Here is a 24,100-nt window from a genome sequence, read left to right as displayed (position 1 = left end):
GCAGCATTATAAGCCCAACCCTGTTCAATATCATGATCAATGATCTTTTTGACCATGTCAACTCTCCTACCCAAACTTCTAAATTCGCTGATGACGGAGCAATAAGGGTAAAGCACAGAGATATTTCACAAATCAGAAAAAAACTCCAGTCAGCCCTGGACGGAGTAGATCAATGGTGCAATAAATTGGGATTCACCCTTTCAAGTGAAAAAAACTGTTGGGGTTCTATTCAAATGCTGGGGGAAAGATGCTATGATACCCTGTGTCTCCATAAAAGGCAAACCTATCAAATTCGAAAAATCTACAATATTTCTTGGGGTGATCCTTGATCAACACCTCACTTGGCGCAAACATAGAATATGTGGAAAACAGATGTCAAAAAGACCTGAACGTATTACGGGCAATTTCAGGCACATCTTGGGGCACATCGAGGGACACTCAGCTGGACCTCTACAAAACTCTTATCAGATCAAAAATTGACTATGGTTGTGAGGCTTTTCATTCAGCACCAAATACTGTCTTGAGGCGCCTAGACAGAATACAATACAAAGCCCTAATGCTGGCCACAGGCGCAGCAACAGGCACCTCACTAGAAGCACTACAAGTAGAAACGGGAGAACTCCCATTGAAACTAAGAAGAGAGCAGGCAGTATTATCGTTCTGGGGACGAACATCAAACCCTTTGGTTAAAAAGATATGGCAAGACAAAAACACTCGAGATGAAGCCCTAGCTCACTAAAGCCATCTGGGATATTAGTACGTGAACTCATTCGAAGTCACAATTGCGATGACATTCAGCCTCCAGAAAGTCACTACAAAGGGTTACACCCTCCCTGGACCTCTAAAAACTCCCAAAGTTGACACTGCTTTAACATCAGAAGTCACTAAAAAAGAAAACCCAACCCTACTACGATCAGTAGCTATCACTAAAATTCAAACTACCTGGGACAGCTGGGCCCATATATACACTGATGGATCAAAGAATCCTATCAACAACAGTGCTGGTTACGGGATCCATTTCCACAGCTCCAAACCCCAAGCACATTCAGTTCGCTTGCCTGATGGTCAGTCAGTATTCACGGCTGAATTGGAGGCAATTTATCATGCACTCAAACTCATTCCGGAACTTCTGGAAGCAAAGGCAGTCGTCCTGTCAGACTCGCTAAGTGCACTTCAGGCCATCAGTGGCAGAAACTCAAACTCCAGGCCAAACACAGTCAACAATATTCTATACGAATATACAAAACTATCGGACCAAGGGCAACAGGTGAAGCTGTGTTGGATACCCTCTCACATAGATATTCATCGAAATGAAAAAGCAGACTCACTGGCGAGATAAAAAACGAAATCAAAGCCTCCATAACAGAAAGATGGCAAGCTAAATGGGACGCAAGTAAGATCGGCAGATGGCTATACAAAATTCAACCCAAGGTCCAACAAAAGCCAAACTCATACTCAAATGAAAGGGAAAATTGAAATTGCTATCTCACGCCTCAGACTCGGTCACAAAAAGCACTATGACAAGGTTTGTTCATATTTTGATCACGTGTTACTAGAATGTCAAGACCATGCCCCAGCCCGAGCTAGGTTAAAACAAGAATTGCAGTTAGATCCGCTATCTGTCATAGATCTCCTAAAGCCAAGAGATGCAATAGCGAAGGCCAAACTAACTCTATTTCTGAGAGATGGACAGCTACTCGAACGTATATAAACAGAGCAGCCAAGGATAGAAATGAAATCATATAAAAATAAGAAAATAGAAATCATATCAACACAAAAACAGAAATTATGTGAACACCAAACTCACAATAGATATGGGTATCCTACTCACACACAGGAGTCCCAAAGAGGGACAGGTCAGCCGAAATTGCCTAGGCAGAAGGCGACCTCTTAAACACTTAATGCAACAACAACAACATCCACCACTCTCTCACACCACCATCCTCTCACACCACCACTCTGTAGCACCACGTCACAACAAGTCCCAAACATGAACTTGTTTCATCATCATCACCCCCTAACACCACCACTTTCTACCACCAACACGCTCAAACACCACGACCCTCAAACACCAACACTCTCTAACTTCCACAGATTTTCACAAAGCGATGCAACGTCATGAGAGTTGGTGGGCACATGTGTCATTCAAGCAACTCACATACCCCGCAACCAAATACGCCTCCACTAAATTTATAAATTTATACATAAACATACCAGAACAAACAATCAAACATGGATATTTGAAATAGTAACGGGAATGATTTGAGCCCGGGGAGTCATTTGGGCCTGCAAGAGTGGCGCGCTTTGAGCCTAAGGGAACATTCTGGCGTGATCTGTGCCTAGGCCCAAGTCACTGTAAAGTGATTTGAACCTGGAATTGAGTTCGGCTTCCGACACTTTATTTGACATGGGATGGGTGCCTACTTGTGTCAGACATCACGATGCATCATACTACATGTACATTGATAAACATGTATGCTGTATATGAACCTAGCTATTTTCTGATACACGATCAATGGTTTAAACATATTTTTATTCATTGAAATGAGTTGGGGTTGGTGAACAAGCTTTACAGCTTATGTTAACACCGCTCCTATACAACATATATTACATATTGAAATGAAGGATGTGACGTCATCGATATAGACATTATTTAAATAATATGTTTGTACATATTACATCAAATACAAATACAAAGTGAACATAAATAGAAAGTTACAGCTTGTGTGTGTCTATCACGGTCAATCAGTGCACGTGGATGCCAAATTCGATAGGAATCACTTACATTGGCAGTTTATCTAATAATTCCACTACCATATATCCGTTAAATCAGGTTATTTCAATGTATGTTAAAAACTGGATGCTTTTTTCAATACGATGAACACCATCTTGTGGATCAGGTAGCAATGTATAACGTCCATATAATTCAATTGATTATTTCAGGCGGGAGTTATATATGTAACTAACATTGCCGTACATTTACTTATATAGATGTGAAGTAGAGCCATTAAGGTTTGAAGCTGGATTCTATGAAGGAGAAGACAAAAGTGAAAGTTTATATCTTATTGGTATGATACAATAATACAGAAAAATATAAACGAAGCCATAAATGCCGAATTGAGTTTTAACAACGCTGACTTGTCGATTCATTGTCTTGGTTCTGTGAAGATGCCCCCCCCGGAAGAAGACCACGCCCCCCCCCCCCCCCCCGCCCCCACCACACCCCACCCCACCCCACCCCGCCCCCTCCAGTCCTCGACATGGAGATAGAGGTATAATAAAAGATCACATATGTCAACTTTAAATTATTAATTGTGCATGAACATAGACCGAAGATAGAATGATACCGGTTCTACCAAGCCGCTGATTGTATTACAACTTCCCACAGCAATCTGATATAATCTCATTTTCAATACAATCTCCATGGCAATGGGTCGAAGAAAGATATCAGGTTACAGGTCAACCTTGGCCTTGATCTCAGGTTGATTGGAGTTGATTATAATGCGATTATTACCCAAGTCAAATAACGCCACGACGTTTGAAAGGTCCGTAACATTCAGTCAGTCTATAACCACATTGGCAAGCATTAAAACGTCAAATCATATCTATCAGCCTTCTTACTGTTAGATTGCAGTGATCCGTTGTACCTGACAGGAATACAAACGAAAATGTTTTTGTGTAAGTATTTTTTTCTTTTACATGTCACGGTGTAATTGTGGTTAGAAAGTACAAGTCAAATGTTGAGTTTAATGAGACATAGTCAGTAATATGTGGTTATATAATATTTACTATAGATAATAGTCTTCAACAAGTTATTCAGTAGCGTATAATTTCCTGTTTATGGCAACGTTTCACGCGTATCAGTATCATCCGAAGTTTGTGTGTATGAACCCTACTCTCCGCTCACATTGACTTGAAATTGAATTTTGTGTGCACCTAGCTGAATTAACCCCCGTCATCGTGAGTTTGTGTGTACATGCCGGAATCTCCGCTCATCTGAAGTTGTGTGTACGTGCCGGAACATCCGCTCACCTATATTTGGGTGTACGTGGCAGAAAACCGCTCACCTAAATTTGGGTATATCTGGCGGAATCACCGCTCACCTAAATTTGGGTACATCTGGCGGAATATCCGCTCACCTAAATTTGGGTATATCTGGCGGAAACTCCGCTCACCTAAATTTGTGTGTATGCGCCGGAACCTCTGCTCACCTAAATTTGTGTGTACGTGGCAGAACAACCGCTCACCTAAATTTGTGTGTACGTGCCGGAAAATCCACTGCCTTAGTGATGTCCTATCTCGTGAGATGTCCTACATCGCCTCATGCCCTACCTCCTGTGATGCTCCTCCTGGTGTGATGCCCTATCTCCTGTGATGGCCTACCTCCTCTGATGCCTATCTCCCGAGATGCCCTACCTCCTGTGACGCGCTACCTGGTGTGATGCCCTATCTGATGTGCTGCCCTACCTCCTGTGATGACCTGATGAAGCAAGTCTAGATTTTCCACAGGGTCTCACCTTATTAGACTACCGAATGCCAAACCAATCTTTTAACATATTTTGGTATGACACGTCAAGGGATCGAAATACCGACCTTCTGCTCTCTGCATATATAGTTCTGTATAATGTTGCAGGGCATAGTTCAACTGTTGCGTGTCTTATCTGTTGAGTGTATCCGCCTGCATGTTCTTTATGAGTTTCTGATCAAATCTGACCGAAACAGTTCCTTGTCACCTTAACTAGGATAACAATTATAATTTAAGTTACATACTGATAAAAGTTGAATGGCATAACACATCCTTGATCGAGAAATGTATCCGCCAAGTTGAGCCAACGTCGCCGGCGGCCTATGACGTTGACACAAACGTCTCCCTATCACTTCTCCTGAAATATAAACTGACGACTGCATACTTGAATGTAAAAAGTGAACGCCAGTGAATAATCAGCCTCGATTATCTGCTGAAATATTCCTTTGGGTGTAAAAGGAAAAATAGTGGTGACAATTACACTGTATATGAATGGAATCACTCAAAATCACTCAAAATCATCCCCTTTGTCATAAAACTATGTGCAGATATGTCCACTAAGATCTATGTATGAAACTGATGTTTATTCATTTGATCCCAAGTTGTGGAAATGTTTTTCTCTACTTGATGTTTTTTTCAATACATACGGTCTGTCGTGTGGCGGAATGTGGATGGAGGTTTTTGTCGCGTTCACTTTTATCTTTTAACTTGAGTATAAATCACTAATCTATTGACGTTCTATGTTACAACTGTATTTCTAGAAATCAATATACACGACTGCAGTGTCAATTTTGAAACGGAATATATTTCTACCCGAAGTATGTATAATTCATACAGAAAGACGTCCCGGTGTATCAGCTCTCAGTTCAATACTGTTCAAATCTGATCGAAACAGTTCCTTGTCACCTAAACTAGGATAACAATTGTAATTTAAGTTGCATGCTGATAAAAGTTGAATGGCATAACACATCCGTGAATGTATCCGCCAAGTTGAGCCAACGTCGCCGGCGGCCTATGACGTTGACACATACGTCTACCTATCACTTCATGAACTGCCGAGAACACTGTAGGGACGGAGAAGGATTCCCCAGGCCAGAATTCAGAGAATAATATGTCAGTGCCTAGACGGTGCCGTGCGTTTATGCAAGCACGTGATGATCATAACAGATATTGAATTTGACGTCACCACTGACCATCTGTACGATATGTGTTCATAATCCGGAACATAATATAGACAAACTTTGTTGTTCCAACTATGTGAAATTTCATGTTTTACAGAACAGTTGTTCACTTCCTATCATGCTTTGAAATAAACCCATTGGCCATTACATTTTTCAACTATACGTATATTGTTTTGGAGAGTATATTACAAGAAATAATGCAACAGGCATAAGGTGTGAAACACTTCTACAGGAATTGAACAGCTGCTGTTCATTCTAGTTATTTATTTAGTAATGTGAAGTTACATGTATATATTTAGTTTCTGGCCTTTAGCACTTTTTTATTTTGTGCTTTTTGAGTTTGGTTGCTGTCTTCAGTTTCGTTTGATATTAATCAAAAGTAGCTGTATTTGTTTGTTTGGATGGTAGGTTGTTGGTATTTTCAGTTCTGTTGTAGATGATAGAAGGCCGTTTTGTATTAGATTTTGTTTGACCTGTCTAGTCGGGTAATATGATATGTTGAGCTTCATTAATTATAGACTATCCGTGCACTATATCGATCAGAACCTACTTTTTTACATACGTATTCTCTATGTAGGCTTTTTTTATTTGGATTCGTGAAGTAGAAAATTTATTTACTAAGATGTCACGTACTGTTCAGGTACAATTGCACCGAGTTTTTTTGCAGTGGTTGGATAGCAGCTAGCCTCGTATGCCAATGCGACATCACTTATAATTAGAATAGTACAGTAGAATATCATAAAACATCAGTTACGATCACATAACACAAAATTCAAACTAGTAGATAATACATTAATATGACATAAAATGTTTCAAACATTCACACTAGACTATATATACCATACAGGTCAGGATAACCAAATCATATTTCCTACAATACATGATATATACCCAACCTACTTACCGCCCACCAGTTTGCATATAGGTTTTTCGATTCATCAACCTCAATAAAAGGAAAATATTACAGTTAATTTTTAAGTATTGATTCCCATCTTGAAACGTTATGATAACACAGAAAATTGCTAATAACCACAAAGATCAATATAGTAGAACAAAGATTAACTCAGTATAACAGAAATTCACAGGACAGGTGTTTTGAATAAGATAATTTCAGTCAATGCAATCGGACAATATATGATATAATGGGAAAACTATGTGGCAGCAGGTGCTGTACTTTACAATATTAGGTGTGGGCTGGGGACATATACTTTATAGCTCCGTTGGTTGAGGTTAAAGAGTGAGTGAGTGAGTGAGGTTTGACGCCGCTTTTAGCAATATTCCAGCAGTATCACGGCGGGGGACACCAGAAATGGGCTTCACACATTGTACCCATGTCGGGAATCGAACCCGGGTTTTCGGCGTGACGAGCTAACGCTTTAACCACTAGGCTACCCGACCGCCCCTGAGGTTAAAGAAGAGAGAACATGCCTGTGCTCATGTCGCATGTTCCCATGTCACCAATGATCGTTATTCAAAATGTTCAAGAAACCCGAAACTTAAAAGGCATATTATTAAATCTAATCACATGTGTTTATATTGCTAGTATATTGTTTCTAAATTCGGTTTCGCAGCAAACTCTGTGTATGCGTGTAGATGTTGGGAAATGTATTGACAGACGCTGGGAACAGGGGTGTTGGGAGGGAGGGGGTATATTTGGTACAATAAAACTGTTGACATAAACTAGAACAATCATCAAACAAAAAATATAAACCAATAATACATCTTCACTGTAAGCAATCAGCTAAATAAAAGCTAAATATCAAAATATATAAATAGTGAAGAACAAAGCCATGATAGTGAAACCAATAATAAAACAATCTGATAGATAAAGTCATTACGATGCTACACACGTCAGGCTACTTAAATAGTCATAAACCCATAGCGATATACTAGTAGTTATATCTCAAAAACTTAAAACCGAACAGCACCGCAAGAGGCCATCCATCACCTAAAACGGACATGTTCTGTGCAAAATGTACTAATGACAGACACTTGAACGACGAATGACACGAAGAAAATGTATCTTGTCTGTTCAACTGCTAAAATATATGACAACGTTTAAAACAGCAATAATTGGTCGAAAGCGAAAAGCGGAGTGTGGCATCTGTTACTGTACTTGGCTTGTGTTCGCCATACAATGTTTGAAGCGCCAAAACCTTTCCATATCCAATAGAAATTTCTGCACAAAGCAGAGTCGATTGTACGATTCCGACTATATCATGAGCAAGCGTTTGTAAATCACTATCAAATAGTAATGATACCAGGTGTTCGCGAAAAGGTGAGCGTATTCTGCCCCACCGGTGGCACCCGTCACAAACACATGCAAAGGCAAGTCAATTGTTCTCCTGGGAAAAAAACACGGGTACCTCTTGTACAAGTCAAAATAGGGATTTGCATTGGACATCATTTCTGTCACTGATGCGTCAAATTTGGAAATGTCCTCCACATGTCTACCATAAAACCTTTTGAAAGCTTTACTGACGCCTTTAATGATGTAACCTTGATCAAACAACTTCTGAGCAGAGACGAATGACGCTCTTTAAAATCTTTGTTGAACGAGCATGCCCAATTGTATCTCAAAAGTTGTGAAATGTAAACATCAAAGGCTGGAGCTGCTGGAATATTGCTCGACATGAAGGGAAAGTTGACTATTGTAAAGTTAAAGTGACAGAAATACCGTTAGACTTTTAACCAACTTAGTTATTTAGGGCGTTAGCTGAAGTCGGTGTATCATGAAGTTGCCATCTGGTGCCTCAGTAACTGAAATATGTTTAAACAGGAAACTGACGACTGCATACTTGAATGTAAAACGTGAACGCCAGTGAATAATCAGCCTCGATTATCTGCTGAAATATTCCTTTGGGTGTAAAAGGAAAAATAGTGGTGACAATTACACTGTATATGAATGGAATCACTCAAAATCACTCAAAATCATCCCCTTTGTCATAAAACTATGTGCAGATATGTCCACTAAGATTTATGTATGAAACTGATGTTTATTCATTTGATTTCTAGTTGTGGAAATGTTTTTTTCTACTTGATGTTTTTTTTCAATACATACGGTCTGTCGTGTTGCGGAATGTGGAGTTAAGGCTTTTGTCGCGTTCCCTTTATCTTTTAACTTGAGTATAAATCACTAATCTATTGACGTTCTATGTTACAGCTGTATTTCTAGAAATCAATATACACGACTGCAGTGTCAATTTTGAAACGGAATATATTTCTACCCGAAGTATGTATAATTCATACAGAAAGACGTCCCGGTGTATCAGCTCTCAGCTCTCAGCTCAGCGACAGCAAGGTATTGACTTTTGACATCCTGATTCTCAAGGTAATCAAATTTTATTAATATTCTTTTGCAGACCGCTGTTTGTGAGAGTGTTTAACATGATCAAATCGCCATCAATTTATATCAGGTCGGATCATCATACCATTATTAAAGAGCTCTAGGATCAGGGGTTTGTGCATGGTTGTCGCCTGTAATGGCACATCAATGATCACAACTGGCTTGAAGGAATATATCAACCATATTGTGACGCTTCTGGGGACGAATATCACTTCCTTTTACGTATGCAATAATAGTTTCCACCGAAATGTTTCTTGTGTCATTACATAAATAGCTTTTGCAATCCACAGCTACGTAACAGCATGAATGTTTATTCTCCACGCTATAATCAACTCACTCTGAAAATCACTGCCTCATGGGCAGTGGTTAACGTGTTGGCTGGTCATGCCGAATACGTTTCTTTTCCCCATAAAAATACAATGTGAAACCCATTCCTTGTTGAGATTTGTTTGCAATAATTATTTGATTGTTGACTAACGCCGCTCAGAATTCGAGTCTTGACCAGACAGTCGTGCGTTTACTGACTTTTTTAAAACTAAAAACGATGTCAATTTTTAATTACGTCTGCTGTCCACAAGTGCAGAGATTCTGCTGCTTACGAGGAAAGAAAAAACATTTAAGAAATATGTTCGTTTTACAATACAGTGGAGAGACAGCATTCAAGTCTCGTCCCAAGCACAGACAAACGAAGTCATTTAGGATACGGGCATGGGCTTACTTTGGAGGCCTACTTCATGAAATTGTATCAAGTATCCGCCGTTCTTATCCATAATGAGACCGCCTCCGGAGAGCGGAAGGTTCGGGGTTCGATCCCCGGCCGCGTCATACCAAAAGACGTTAAAAGATGGTACTTGTTGTTACCCTGTCCGGCGCTCGGCATTAAGGGGCTAAAACAAGCACTGGTCGGCTCGGAGTCAATATACTGTGTCTGAGTGGGGGTATGTTAAACTGCATGGTATCTCAGTGAGCTAGCCTTATAAATCGGCATCAGTCCGAAATAGTACAAGCAGCCACACCCACACACGTGCATGCACGTCGCTTTATAAGTGCAATAATCTTGGACGCGACGTTAAACCCAATTGCACCTCACCTCACCTATCCATAATGAAGAAAGATTAGTGAAACTAGATTGTGTAATATTATCTCTGTACGATATAATATGATTTCACCTGGAACATGAGTGCCTAGTGTACGACCATGTAAGTGTCTGCAATAGAATCAGTAGAACCAAACAGTGGCAGTGTTTGTAGTTTACGACTGTAGAAAACTTGTATAAGACTGATATATTAACACACCATGCTACCATGGTAGATGAACCAAATCTTGATGTCTCAAATGGCATGTGATATGTTAACGGACTGTGAACCATGCTAGTATATAAACCCCAACTGTTATTCCCTACTCTACAGGTGCGCCTGGATTGCGACATACAGACTGACATGGAAAACTACTGCAACAACATCTGGAGGAGGAAGCGGTTATTTTTTTTCATTCTGCTTGGTGTCGTGATTATCAGTATTATTCAAACGCACCTCCGTTTTGATTCCTTCATTCAAGGATATACCTTCAACACGTCAAACTGGTTTCCACAAAGAACAGATCGTCAACAGCACCAAACAGCCGATTGTTATACGCGGATCACTCACGGTATTTCCTGTAAGAAAATTGTAGCGGGTGATGCTAAAGAAATAAAAAAAGCAAATGAAATTATGACCAAAGAGTTTCGTTCAAGCTTTTTGCCTGAAATTTACCCATCTCTAACACATGACTGTCAACGGTATAAAAGAACACGAGGTTTCATAAACAGCACCATGACTCCCGGCGAAAGGCTGTTTCCCATTGCCTTCAGTATTCTGGTGTATAAACATGCAGAACAGGTGGAGAGGCTGCTGCGAGCAGTATGGCGGCCACATAATGTATACTGCATACATGTAGACTCGAAATCTAGTAGCATATTCAAAGGTGCGATACAATCAATAAGTAAATGTTTTGACAATATCTTTCTTCTTCCTAAACCAGTCAGTGTTCGGTGGGGAACCTACACAGTGCTTGAACCGGAACTACTATGTATGGAAGCTTTGTGGAAACATAAAACTCTTTGGAAATACTTTATCAACCTAACAGGCCAAGAATTTCCTTTGAAAACTAACTATGAATTATATAGGACACTGGATGCGTTTAATGGCACAAACGATATTGGCGGAGGATATAAAAGGTAAGTTTTACATATTTATCTCTACTGATCCAGATTATGATCGTTGTTCTGTCAACATTCTAGCCGTGCACGAGGAACCAGTGCGTTGTATTCTACACGATCATAAATTAGAAGTGTCACGTTCTAACTGACGCTGCAACAGTATATTATTATAAGGTTACACTGTCAGTCATGTTTACACTAATTCGACAGATGTAATCAAAATAAATATGCATTGTTGTTTTATGGCAATAGTCATAACTGCATACATTGAGATTCAAAATGAACTTGCTTTAGACGCTAATAAGTTGTGTTTCAGATATACATTCTCATAACGCGTAATGTTGTCAGTTGGTTTGTGCATGAAACAGGGAAATGCAAAACAAAAGAAATCAACGGGTAGTGAATTATCAACGAATATTCCGAAACCTGTCGAAAATAGTCAGTAATTTGTATGTCTTGTCCAAGAATCCTTAACGTCATAAACCTATCAACACTCAATACGAAATTCATATTTCTTTTCTTTGATATTGAAAATGTATCAAGACTTTATATTCTAAAACATTAATGACATAAATAATAGATTAAATGACTTTGTTATTTTAACGTATTAATCAACCAGATAAATATGATAAAAATTATAGAACAAACGCGAGGTAACTTCCAATTCGTTGCCATATTTGTAGCGATATATAGCTCATCTTACTTTAATTCACCGCACCATTTGAAACAAATAGAGATTTTCAAGTTAGTGAGTTTATCTCTAACATACATGAAGGATATTTACCTCCCCAAAACACGGAACCTGGTAACTTATTATCATGGGATGTCATTCTTAAATTATATGTATTCTCATTTCTTCCAAACCTTACCTTGACCTGGAAAGTTTTCCTGGACTGTGCACAATGATATATTACGTCAGTCGGACAGTGACAGCAGTCAATAAATGTAAAACTTAACTTGTTTTAGACATATTTTCGGTAACTATTATTTTTATAATGATAGCACATACATGGAAAAACGTAACAATATGTTTCAATGAATGTCACTTGAAACATAAGTGAAGGTTTTTTTATCTTCAAATGTCTGCACTTGACTTCGTCTGCTCGGAGAAAGGCATAGACATCGATAGTAGTATCAAAATAAAACACGTCGTTCTGGCTCGATGCATATGGCTGATAGATAAAGGCAACGCCTTGTTTGTTGGTAAACAATGACGAAGGACCTACCTTACAATATTTATTTGTATAATTATCCGTAAATGACCCCAACGGGTACTGTTTTCTTACCCGTTAGCTTTATCCTGAAAACCTAACTGTTAAACGATAATTTAAATTATTCAGTGTGCGTCCGTTTCCGACTATATCACGTCTTCGAGACAGAAAATGTATGTGTATCGCGCTAAACATCACCGTTGATTATATTACGTGAATTTTTGATAACTTGTTCTTTAAAAAGTAATTATGCAAGATTGATGAACGGTATGAACGTTTAAACGAGTTTAATTTGTTTGACACTTGTCCATTCAAAGAAAGACCAGGAAAGAAGTAACTGGCAACTCTAAGAAATGAAAATAAGTACATGTAGAAGGACGGTCCAGTAAGATGGGCATAAAAAAAGAGAAATAATAAGGATAATAACACAAGCTAGGCCTGTGGGGATCTCTAAGACAAGACAATTTTTATTTGATTAAGTGTTTAAAAAACGAATGACAATGCCTGGACGACAAAATAGAATCGATATATATCCCATAAATCCCATAAATGCTAGATGTATGAGTTTCATCTGCGATCAGGAGAGGTAACAGCCTACCACTGAACAAACTCAGTTTTAGTTCATCTAGTTGAGGGACAATGGAAGATGCCAGCTCTACCTGATCCCTATGTAATGCTGACAAGGACATAAAAGAGGATTTTCAGGAATTGATGTCTTTGTTAAGGGTAGCTGCCGCAAATGAATGGTACGTGTATCGTGATTAGTCTTGATTGAGCTTTACCAATATATTTACATCATCAGTGCCTGCTGTTCAAAACAGAGTCTTGGAAATGCTACCTACAAAATTTAAAAAATCTCAAACTTGGACTTAGAAGGGACATGCTGCTTAGTATTTGGCATGATGCATGTATAAAAATGAATTTCTCTGTTGTGTTAACAATATGCCTGGTTTTGACAGCGCTTACGAATGTCTGAATTTGCCATATCAGAGCACAATTACCATTACTGGTATTACATCTATGCATGATTGAAAGCTTTGGTGGCTGAGCATTGTTTTTCTGGCAAGTATGGACATAGTGCTACGAAGCGAAATTAATTGTAAAATGGGGTTGATAGGAGACTCCGCAGTTATAACGCTGAACTGGCTCGGTAGAGGAGATCGTAATGATGTGGAGCAGACTCCCTCCGAAAAGTGGACCCAGATGCATATACTCAGTGTACCAAAGGTTTAGTAATGATGTGATATATGACATTCTTTTGGCATTGGCGATTTCCAAGTTACATTGCTTTATTCTCATGTTCTACGCTTGTTGATATTGTTCTCACGTCGATATGATGCATAAATTCTGATGGTCTGAATGGTATAATTTGTCTTTAGTGGTTTACAGCGTTATTGATTTCAACATTTATTACCCGACATGAATCTTAGACTATTGATACAACATGAATTATATATGTTATTCATACATATCCATATTCAGGGCAAATCTATCGTGAAGGACGCATAGTAATGAAATATTGAACCAAAATACACAAAAAGCATGCATAAGATTAACTAGTCCATGTCTATCAGTCAACTGCAGACCTGCTGTTAAACTCTTCAAATATTCACGTTTGTAACACTATATAATCAATTTATTTGATCACTGTAAACGATCATTCTGCATTGCCCAGATTGTCAGTAGGGCTGTATTCCTGTCAGCAAACCCCGGTACTATCCCAAAGTCAGTCAACGGAATTGGAGGTACCAAACCTAAGGCACCGAGAACGATGGGGAGTTGGAGTACTGGGGATGCAAGCGTGACATTTCCAAAGCGCGGTCTGCATTTTTGCCATGTTTGTCAATGTTGTCAATCACATTAGTGTCAAAAGGGACAAATTCAATAATATAAATGACTTTATTGGATTTATCAAACAGATCAGGTTTGTTGGCCTAGATAGGTCTGTCTGTATATGAGTCTTTTCCAAAGAATTTTGTATTGATCAAGTCGCTTAGGATAGTGGATTTGTGCCAAAGCTGGGCATCCACTTCTTCCAGCGAAAGACTCTGTATAGTTGCTGATCTTCTCAACACACTGCACATAAAATCGATGCAGTGGTCGTTCAGATAGCCTCTCCCTGCAAAAACTGAGTTTGATATGGCTCTTCGCTTGGTTGACCGTCCAGCAGTACAGAACCATCAACATTGACATTGAGATTATGTCCCACATCCTTGACTCGTTTAAGGAAACTGGAATGCCTCGTTTTCATCATGAGTCTTGACATGCTTCACAAGCATCATCAGATAACGAAATGTGTGCAAAAGTGCACAAAACAATTCTATCATGAAGAGCCTCAACGTTAATCAAACCACGCACTCCCATCGTAATTGGTAAATATAAGCGATTGAGGGAAGGAATGGTGGGATCTATTGTCTGACATGATTCTTCGTGTGAGGGTGTCAATACCCTGAATTTCTTGTTTCGTCCAATCAACAACAATTTGTCCCTTACCCGCATCTCTATGTACGTATAGGCCTGACTTTCCACCGAGATGGTCAATAACTCCTCCCCCAAGTAAACTGACTGATCCTTCCTCGACTACCTTACCACGGTTCAGATGAAGAATGTTGCATTTGTCGAGTCCAAAGGACATGCCGATGACATTAGAGAATGAGAATGTGAATCTATACTCCATTGGCAATAGGTTCTAGGTCATCCATGTAAAGGGGGTGAGTAAAGGTTGTTGGGGATCTGTGCTGAGAAGGTTCAGGGTGATAACCTTCCTCTTTGCTAATCAAAAAGCTTAAAGGATTTAGTGACAAACAGAAAAGCAAAAGACTAAAACAATCGCCCTGAAATATTCCTCTTCTAATAGAAATGGGTTCCGAAATGTCATCCTCTGCCCCTGTGAAATACATCTCAGCAATCTTGACCAGCAATTCATTAAAGACTTGAGTAAATCAAGTAGTCGCTCGGGGAGGTCAATACATTCCACTGACATCAAAATCCATTCGTGAGGTACAGAATCATAAGCTTTTCTGTAGTCTATCCAACACATTGAGAGGTTACGGTGGTAAGTTTTAGCCTCTTCAAGGATCATTTTCTGAACAAGTAGTTCCACGTAGATAATGCCATTCGAAGCACAGTACGATGACACGAGATCTGTAAGACACCCTGTAAATAACCGCTAAAGAAACGTCACCCCAAGTAACATTGCATGAAAAGTTGCAATTTAAATATCTGGGTATTCTTTGTCAAAGTTTCTAAAATTTAACCTTGTCCAGAAAAATTAAATTTGATAAAAAATCAAAGCAGATGACAAGAAAACCGATCGCCCAAACGCATCACGGCAACTGCCATGGTAACCCGATGCACGTGAGTTCCGTGCAAATTGAAATGCACATGCGTTCCCTCGTTTCTTGCCCTATAAAAATCCACCGGGACCGGATAACATTCATTCGTTATTGAATTGCTACCAGATGCCAAGATTGACAAGAAATCAGGGACACCAAGTCCTTGGACGATTGCAAGCTGGACAAACCGCCCGGCATTTCAAGTCCACCTAAGGACCATATACAGGCTCCAGCAACGGTACCAGACCACCAACGGTATAGATGACCAAGCACGTAATAGAAGACCAAGGGTCACCACCCGACGTCAGAATCGTCAGATTGTGCGACAGCATCTTCAAGATCTCTTTGTTACTGCCGCGGAAACTGCTTGACAGACCACGGGGACACACCAGAGACACATTAGTGCGGACACGGTGCGTCGACGATTGACGAGCAGACACCTCCACTGTCACAGGCCACACCGAGGACCCATTCTGACACCACATCATCGCCGGGACCGTTTTCAGTGGGCAACACAGCACCAGCATTGGCGCCACCATCAGTGGAGACGAGTCCTCTTCTCAGACCAGAGCCGTTACTGTATCTCAACAGCAGATGGCAGAGATAGAGCCTGGAGACGCCGTGGGGAACGTTATTCGAATGCTTGTGTTGTTGAGAGAGACTCGTGGGGTGGTCCGAGCATCATGGTGTGAGGTGGAATTGGCCCTGTGGTCTTTCAGAACATCGGTCCTGGGAGAGGCAATGGCGTCACAGCAGCTCGGTACATTGATCAAGTCTTGAGACCACACGCCATACCTCATTTGGCACGTCGCCGCAACCAGGAGTTTCAACATGAAAACGCCCGTGTCCACACTGCGAGAGCAACAAGAGACTTCCTCCAGCAGAATGGCATCAGAACCATGCAGTGGCCTGTCCTCGGTCCCGATTTAAATCCCATTGAGCACCTGCGGGACGAGATTCAAAGACGGCTGAATGACGTCCGACCAAGGTCGACAACTGCAGCTGAACTGCGTCAGGCATTCCTCAGAGTGTGGGCTCAAGTGCCTATGGCCTTCACCAACCGCCTCATCCATTCCATGTATCGACGTTGCACGGCAGTCATCAATGTACATGGCGGACAATCCAGATACTGACTTGTGATGCCACTTTCTCAGAGACTAGTGTTGTGTTTCACTTTAAGAACATTTGACGCTTTAATTTCAACCTTGATGATCAGTTTTGCCAAGTTCCATCTTTTTAATATGTCTCAAAGTATGTTTAAAGTGTTTGGACAAATAAGGTTTCTCATATATCGATCCATGGTGACGTTTCTTTTGCGATTCAGTATAGTTTGTACTGTGTGTTCAAACAAGTAATTGGGCGGAAGTTCTTAGGGTCAGTCAGATAACCTTTCTTCGCTAGGAGTATTGTTCGCCCTTTGCAGAACCAAGGCTGAACATCCCCTGCATCCACAAATAGAATTAAAACAGTGAAGTAATGGCGTTTGGACACAAGGGGACAGTTTCCAATAACGGTTTCGAATAAACATCTCGATAATGTGCCCAAACACATTCCATTGTAAAAGGCAAAGTAGCGGTGGAAATTTAGTGAATATATAGTGAATATATCACTGAAAATCATTGATGACACCAGGTACACCCCCATGTCCTGCTCTGTCAGTGGTACCCGCGACGCACACATTTTACATAAAAAGTAAATTGTGAAACTTATCCTATTTCATACTATGCATTTGTCAGCCTTCTTTCGGTCTAAAGTGAAAACGTGGGTTTCCAGGTTCTAAAATACAATCCACCCGAACACACCTAGCTTTAAAATGGTAACCTCCCAACAAGCTGGACCAGTGAAGATCCGGGTTAGAACCCGTGCTAGTCGTAAGGGGCGACTAACGAGATCGGGTGGTCAGCCTTGCTGACTTGGTTGAAGCATTTCATCGTTTCACAGGATTGTCTGGTCCAGATTCGATTGTTTACGTCACACAGCTGGAATATTGCTATGCGGCGTTACTCAATAACCAAACCAAACAATCTGGGTTATGCACTCTTTTCGAGCCGGTCGATTTCCCCAGCCATGTCATTCTCTTTCTAATCGCCACGTTGTGGTGACGTGTTTTAAACACTGAGGAAATTCATTTGGTTTATTGCTCTTATTCCATTTTCCCCTCTTCAATTTGCCAGTCTTCGTCTTCTTCTTGATCGGTCTTTCATCGTTGACGAACAGTCCACGCATCGTCCCGCGTGTCTTTCATGTAGACGGGAATTCTCTCCATCCGATCATGTTTGTTCCTACTGTCGTGGGCGCTGTAGCACATCTGTGCTCTGTGCTCAATGCGTTGATTTGCTGGATGTATCCTTCAGTATTTACCTTCTTAAATGTCGGCGTCGAGACTAGGATATCGAAACAATGACGATGATACATGGGATATATCATTTCTCTAAAGATTTCCTTGGGTTAACTCGAGCCTTTCTGTCGCCTTTGCTTTTAATAAATCATCAGCAGTACTAAAACTATCATGACGATAACTATCATGTCAAAGGTTGGATTTGTTACAATTTTCTAATGTTTTCGGGATGCATCTGTAACCTATATCATTAGAACCCGATGGTGTCTTAGCGTCAGAGGCGACTCAAACATTTGCAGTGTTTATAGATTACGACTGTTGAAAATTTGCGTAAGGCTGTGATGGTCGTAGCATCCCAAACAGAATCTGTTCCCATGTGAACAATCGTGAGTTTACATGTACAAATACAAGACTCGGGTATAGTATTCATGTTATTAATGTACATATTGATACATATTGATTATTTGGCTCTATGGCAAATCCATGCCTGTATTTAATATTGTTATTACGAAAAAGCTATCTCAGCTCCAAAATCAGCCAGGTGTACGAACACAAGGAAGTAATGTCTGTCCCTCAGTTCTGGCAGTGGTATAGATGTATCTACCATCATCACGTTAGTCAGCTAGACCGCCATCATGGAGGGGTGGCTTGATCGTCTGCCCCGAGTACATGTAAGTGTTTGTTTGTTGCCTGAGAGATAAACCAGACCTTGATATAGTCATACATTTAGATAAAGCAGACTGTGGTGTTAGCACACCATGTTACACTGGTAAATGAACCAGAATGTGATATAATAACACACCATGCTACACTGGTAGTGTGAATCACATTGTGACATGTTAGCACACCATGTTACACTGGTAAATGAACCAGAATGTGATATAATAACACACCATGCTACACTGGTAGTGTGAATTACATTGTGACATGTTAGCACACCATGTTACACTGGTAAATGAACCAGAATGTGATATGTTAACACGCCGTGCTACACTGGTAGTGTGAATCACATTGTGACATGTTAGCACACCATGTTACACTGGTAAATGAACCAGAATGTGATATAATAACACACCATGCTACACTGGTAGTGTGAATTACATTGTGACATGTTAGCACACCATGTTACACTGGTAAATGAACCAGAATGTGATATGTTAACACGCCGTGCTACACTGGTAGTGTGAATCACATTGTGACATGTTAGCACACCATGTTACACTGGTAAATGAACCAGAATGTGATATGTTAACACGCCGTGCTACACTGGTAGTGTGAATCACATTGTGACATGTTAGCACACCATGTTACACTGGTAAATGAACCAGAATGTGATATAATAACACACCATGCTACACTGGTAGTGTGAATTACATTGTGACATGTTAGCACACCATGTTACACTGGTAAATGAACCAGAATGTGATATAATAACACACCATGCTACACTGGTAGTGTGAATCACATTGTGACATGTTAGCACACCATGTTACACTGGTAAATGAACCAGAATGTGATATAATAACACACCATGCTACAGTGGTAGTGGAATCACATTGTGACATGTTAGCACACCATGTTACACTGGTAAATGAACCAGAATGTGATATAATAACACACCATGCTACACTGGTAGTGTGAATAACATTGTGACATGTTAGCACACCATGTTACACTGGTAAATGAACCAGAATGTGATATAATAACACACCATGCTACACTGGTAGTGTGAATTACATTGTGACATGTTAACACACCATGTTACACTGGTAAATGAACCAGAATGTGATATGTTAACACGCCGTGCTACACTGGTAGTGTGAATCACATTGTGACATGTTAGCACACCATGTTACACTGGTAAATGAACCAGAATGTGATATAATAACACACCATGCTACACTGGTAGTGTGAATTACATTGTGACATGTTAGCACACCATGTTACACTGGTAAATGAACCAGAATGTGATATGTTAACACGCCGTGCTACACTGGTAGTGTGAATCACATTGTGACATGTTAGCACACCATGTTACACTGGTAAATGAACCAGAATGTGATATGTTAACACGCCGTGCTACACTGGTAGTGTGAATCACATTGTGACATGTTAGCACACCATGTTACACTGGTAAATGAACCAGAATGTGATATGTTAACACACCGTGCTACACTGGTAGTGTGAATCACATTGTGACATGTTAGCACACCATGTTACACTGGTAAATGAACCAGAATGTGATATGTTAACACACCGTGCTACACTGGTAGTGTGAATCACATTGTGGCATGTTAGCACACCATGTTACACTGGTAAATGAACCAGAATGTGATATAATAACACACCATGCTACAGTGGTAGTGGAATCACATTGTGACATGTTAGCACGCCATGTTACACTGGTAAATGAACCAGAATGTGATATAATAACACACCATGCTACACTGGTAGTGTGAATCACATTGTGACATGTTAGCACACCATGTTACACTGGTAAATGAACCAGAATGTGATATAATAACACACCATGCTACAGTGGTAGTGGAATCACATTGTGACATGTTAGCACACCATGTTACACTGGTAAATGAACCAGAATGTGATATAATAACACACCATGCTACACTGGTAGTGTGAATTACATTGTGACATGTTAGCACACCATGTTACACTGGTAAATGAACCAGAATGTGATATAATAACACACCATGCTACACTGGTAGTGTGAATCACATTGTGACATGTTAGCACACCATGTTACACTGGTAAATGAACCAGAATGTGATATAATAACACACCATGCTACAGTGGTAGTGGAATCACATTGTGACATGTTAGCACACCATGTTACACTGGTAAATGAACCAGAATGTGATATAATAACACACCATGCTACACTGGTAGTGTGAATAACATTGTGACATGTTAGCACACCATGTTACACTTGTAAATGAACCAGAATGTGATATAATAACACACCATGCTACACTGGTAGTGGAATCACATTGTGACATGTTAACACACCATGCTAAACTGGTAGTGTGAATAACTTTGTGATACGTTAACAGAATGTGAACCATGCTAGTATATAAACCCCAACTGTTATTCCCTACTCTACAGGTGCGCCTGTATTGCGACATACAGACCGACATGGGAAACTACTGCAACATCTGGATGAGGAAGCGTCTATTTTTCTTTTTTCTGCTCGCTATCCTGAGTATGAGTATTATTCAAATGCACTCCCGCATTGATTCCTTCATTCAAGGATACACCTCAAACACTTCAAACTGGCTACTACAAAGAATATTTCGTCCACAGCACCAAACAGCTGATAGGTATACACAAGGCACTCACAATATTTCCTGTAAGAAAATTGTAGCTGGTGGACCAGAAGAAATAAAAAAGGCAAATGGAATTATGACCAACGAGTTTCGTTCAAGCTTTTTCCCCCATATTTACCCATCTCTAACACATGACTGTCAACGGTATAAAAGAACACGAGGTTTCAAAAACAGCACCATGACTCCCGGAGAAAGGCTGTTTCCCATTGCCTTCAGTATTCTGGTGTATGCAGAACAGGTGGAGAGGCTGCTGCGAGCAGTATGGCGGCCACATAATGTATACTGCATACATGTAGACTCGAAATCTAGTAGCATATTCAAAGGTGCGATACAATCAAAAAGTTAATGTTTTGACAATATCTTTCTTCTTCCTAAGCCAGTCAGTGTTCAGTGGGGAACCTACACAGTGCTTAAACCGGAACTACTATGTATGGAAGCTTTCAGTCTAAGTCAAAGTTGTTGCTATGGAAACTCAAAAATATCTTTTTCGAAAACCTCAAACTATAAAAATACACCAGTATACCACTAGGCCTATCTATGTGCCAAGTTTGGTGAAGGCACATTGTACGGCTTTCAAGACCTGCTCCGGAAATGAGCACAACTGCCGTTTTCAGTCGAAGTCGAAGTCGTGGTCTTTGCCATGGAAACTCGAAAAATAACTTCTTTTTTTCTAAAATCCCGATCTATCAAAAGGCACCAGTTCATCACTAGACCTATCTATGTGCCAAGTTTGGTTAAGGTTTCTCACATGGCATTTGAGTTCTGCCCCGGAAACGAAACGTGACGGACGGACAGCACCCATTCCAATACCCCTTCCACTTCGTGCTATCACTTACAGTCGTATATATACAGCTCAGACCTTCATGTCAATCACTGGATTGTTTTGTCCAGACTCGATTATTTACAGACCGCCGTCATATAGCTTGAATACTGTGGAGTGTGGCCTTAAACAACAAACAAACAAACAAACGATCATAGAATAGTATAGTCATCTGCCAATCTTACTTGCGTAAGACCTGCCATTTGTTGGCTATGGGACCTTTGATTTTTATATTTATCTCCAGTTTGCTGAAGGGAATAGGCTGTATCTCCGCTTCGCCTGTGTGTCTGCTTTTTTCATTTCCATGATTATCTATTTAAGACGGTATTCATCACAGCTCCACCTGTTTCCCCTGGTCCGATAGTTTTGTATATTCATAATGAAAATTATTGACTGTTTGTTGGCTTTCGTTTGGAATTGATTTTTCAGCTGCGGCAATAATTGCTTCGGTGAGATTTTGGAAAAAAAAGATTATCCGAGGCACTTTCCGGATTTGAATGATGAACATTCTTCCTGAATTTGGGCCAATCAGCCTGCACATTGTCCCATATGGGCTATTCCGCTAATTCTGGTAAGCGATCTATGTAGGTGAGTATGGGTAGGTTGTCGCTTTCCCAAATGTCATCATGTACTTGCCATTGGCAATGTGAGGCGACATTCTTAGTGGTAATTGTAAGCTTAACTCTGAACTTACCTCCCATGTCTTGTGGACATGGCAATAACGTGTGGGACTGCCGTTGTTTTGAGTTTGGGGATTGTCGTCTTCAACCCATTTTTCTCAACGATTTGGCTTTTTCACTGAATTGAGCCTCCTGTCATAGAATGACGACTCAAACACCTGGTTTTTCTTTTTTTACGAGTGCATTTATTTCATTGCCGTGACGTTCTACTGTAATCAAAGCAAGTCCATCATTGTTTAGATGAGCGATCATTGAGCTTTATTGCATACTCTGTCTTGAAACTGTTTCTTTAATCCTTTGTTTTTCTATATTTGAGGATGCAGGTGTCTTTGGCTTTGATGCTCATTTTCCTGCTTGTAATTTGGATCAATGCCATGACAATGAACTCTACAACTTTGTGATCTGAAAGTTTATTCAGTCAATGACATACAAATCAAATACGACAATCAAACTATTCAACATACAGAAAATACATGTAGAAATTACAGGCAGGGTAAGTGTCAATAATGATATTACTGAAAACGTTTGGAATTATGCCTCTGCTGACAAGTTTACTGATAATGTAAAAGCAAATATTTACCGTATGGTTGCTGAAATTGACAATAAACTAGAGGTTCACATGAACAATAAAGATCTTCATAACAACTGGGTTAAAACCCATGCTATCAATATTGACAATGAATTATGTTTTCATGGTGATAAAGTAATTACAAATTCAGATAGCGATGCTTGTGTTATCCCGTTACTTATGGGATAACAAGACGTATTCTTATCCTTAAATTAGACGGGAGAATTCCGTGAGTCAGTGATCAGTCAAAAGAGATGTTCCAGTATTAATTGTGAGGTTCAATGTGTTGATATGAAATCACGGACCTCTTTTTATAGTCTAAAAAGTACTGGAAACACCACTGATCAACGTCGGTATTTTAAAACCGTTCGGCATGTTCCTTGCCATGGCTGGCCTCAACGGTTGAAAATATATATAAATATCAATTCCTTCAGAACTGGAGATCCACTGCCGAATCAAACTCCAAAGGGTCGTATTACAATTACCTGAAGAATCAACCTTCATATGAGAAATATCTATTGCTCTCAAAATCAGTTTTTCTCCCTATTATTAAAA

At 40.0% G+C, this 24,100-nt stretch overlaps 1 protein-coding gene across 1 annotated transcript in view; it reads left to right on the top strand.

The window, feature by feature from the left end:
- Nucleotides 1-24,100, top strand: part of LOC124152028 (beta-1,3-galactosyl-O-glycosyl-glycoprotein beta-1,6-N-acetylglucosaminyltransferase-like) — a 37,185-nt gene that overhangs the window by 6,109 nt on the left and 6,976 nt on the right. Inside the window, exons 3-4 of the mRNA XM_048392354.1 lie at nt 8,958-9,037; nt 10,462-11,267. Of these exons, the coding sequence (XP_048248311.1) occupies nt 10,492-11,267 (776 nt within the window). The 5' untranslated portion in view covers nt 8,958-9,037; nt 10,462-10,491. The remainder of the gene's footprint in view (nt 1-8,957; nt 9,038-10,461; nt 11,268-24,100) is intronic.

This window comes from Haliotis rufescens, unplaced genomic scaffold (genome assembly GCF_023055435.1).
Source record: "Haliotis rufescens isolate VD_foot unplaced genomic scaffold, xgHalRufe1.0.p SCAF_11, whole genome shotgun sequence".
NCBI lineage: Eukaryota > Metazoa > Mollusca > Gastropoda > Lepetellida > Haliotidae > Haliotis > Haliotis rufescens.
This window is presented reverse-complemented; position numbering and strand designations above follow the sequence as displayed.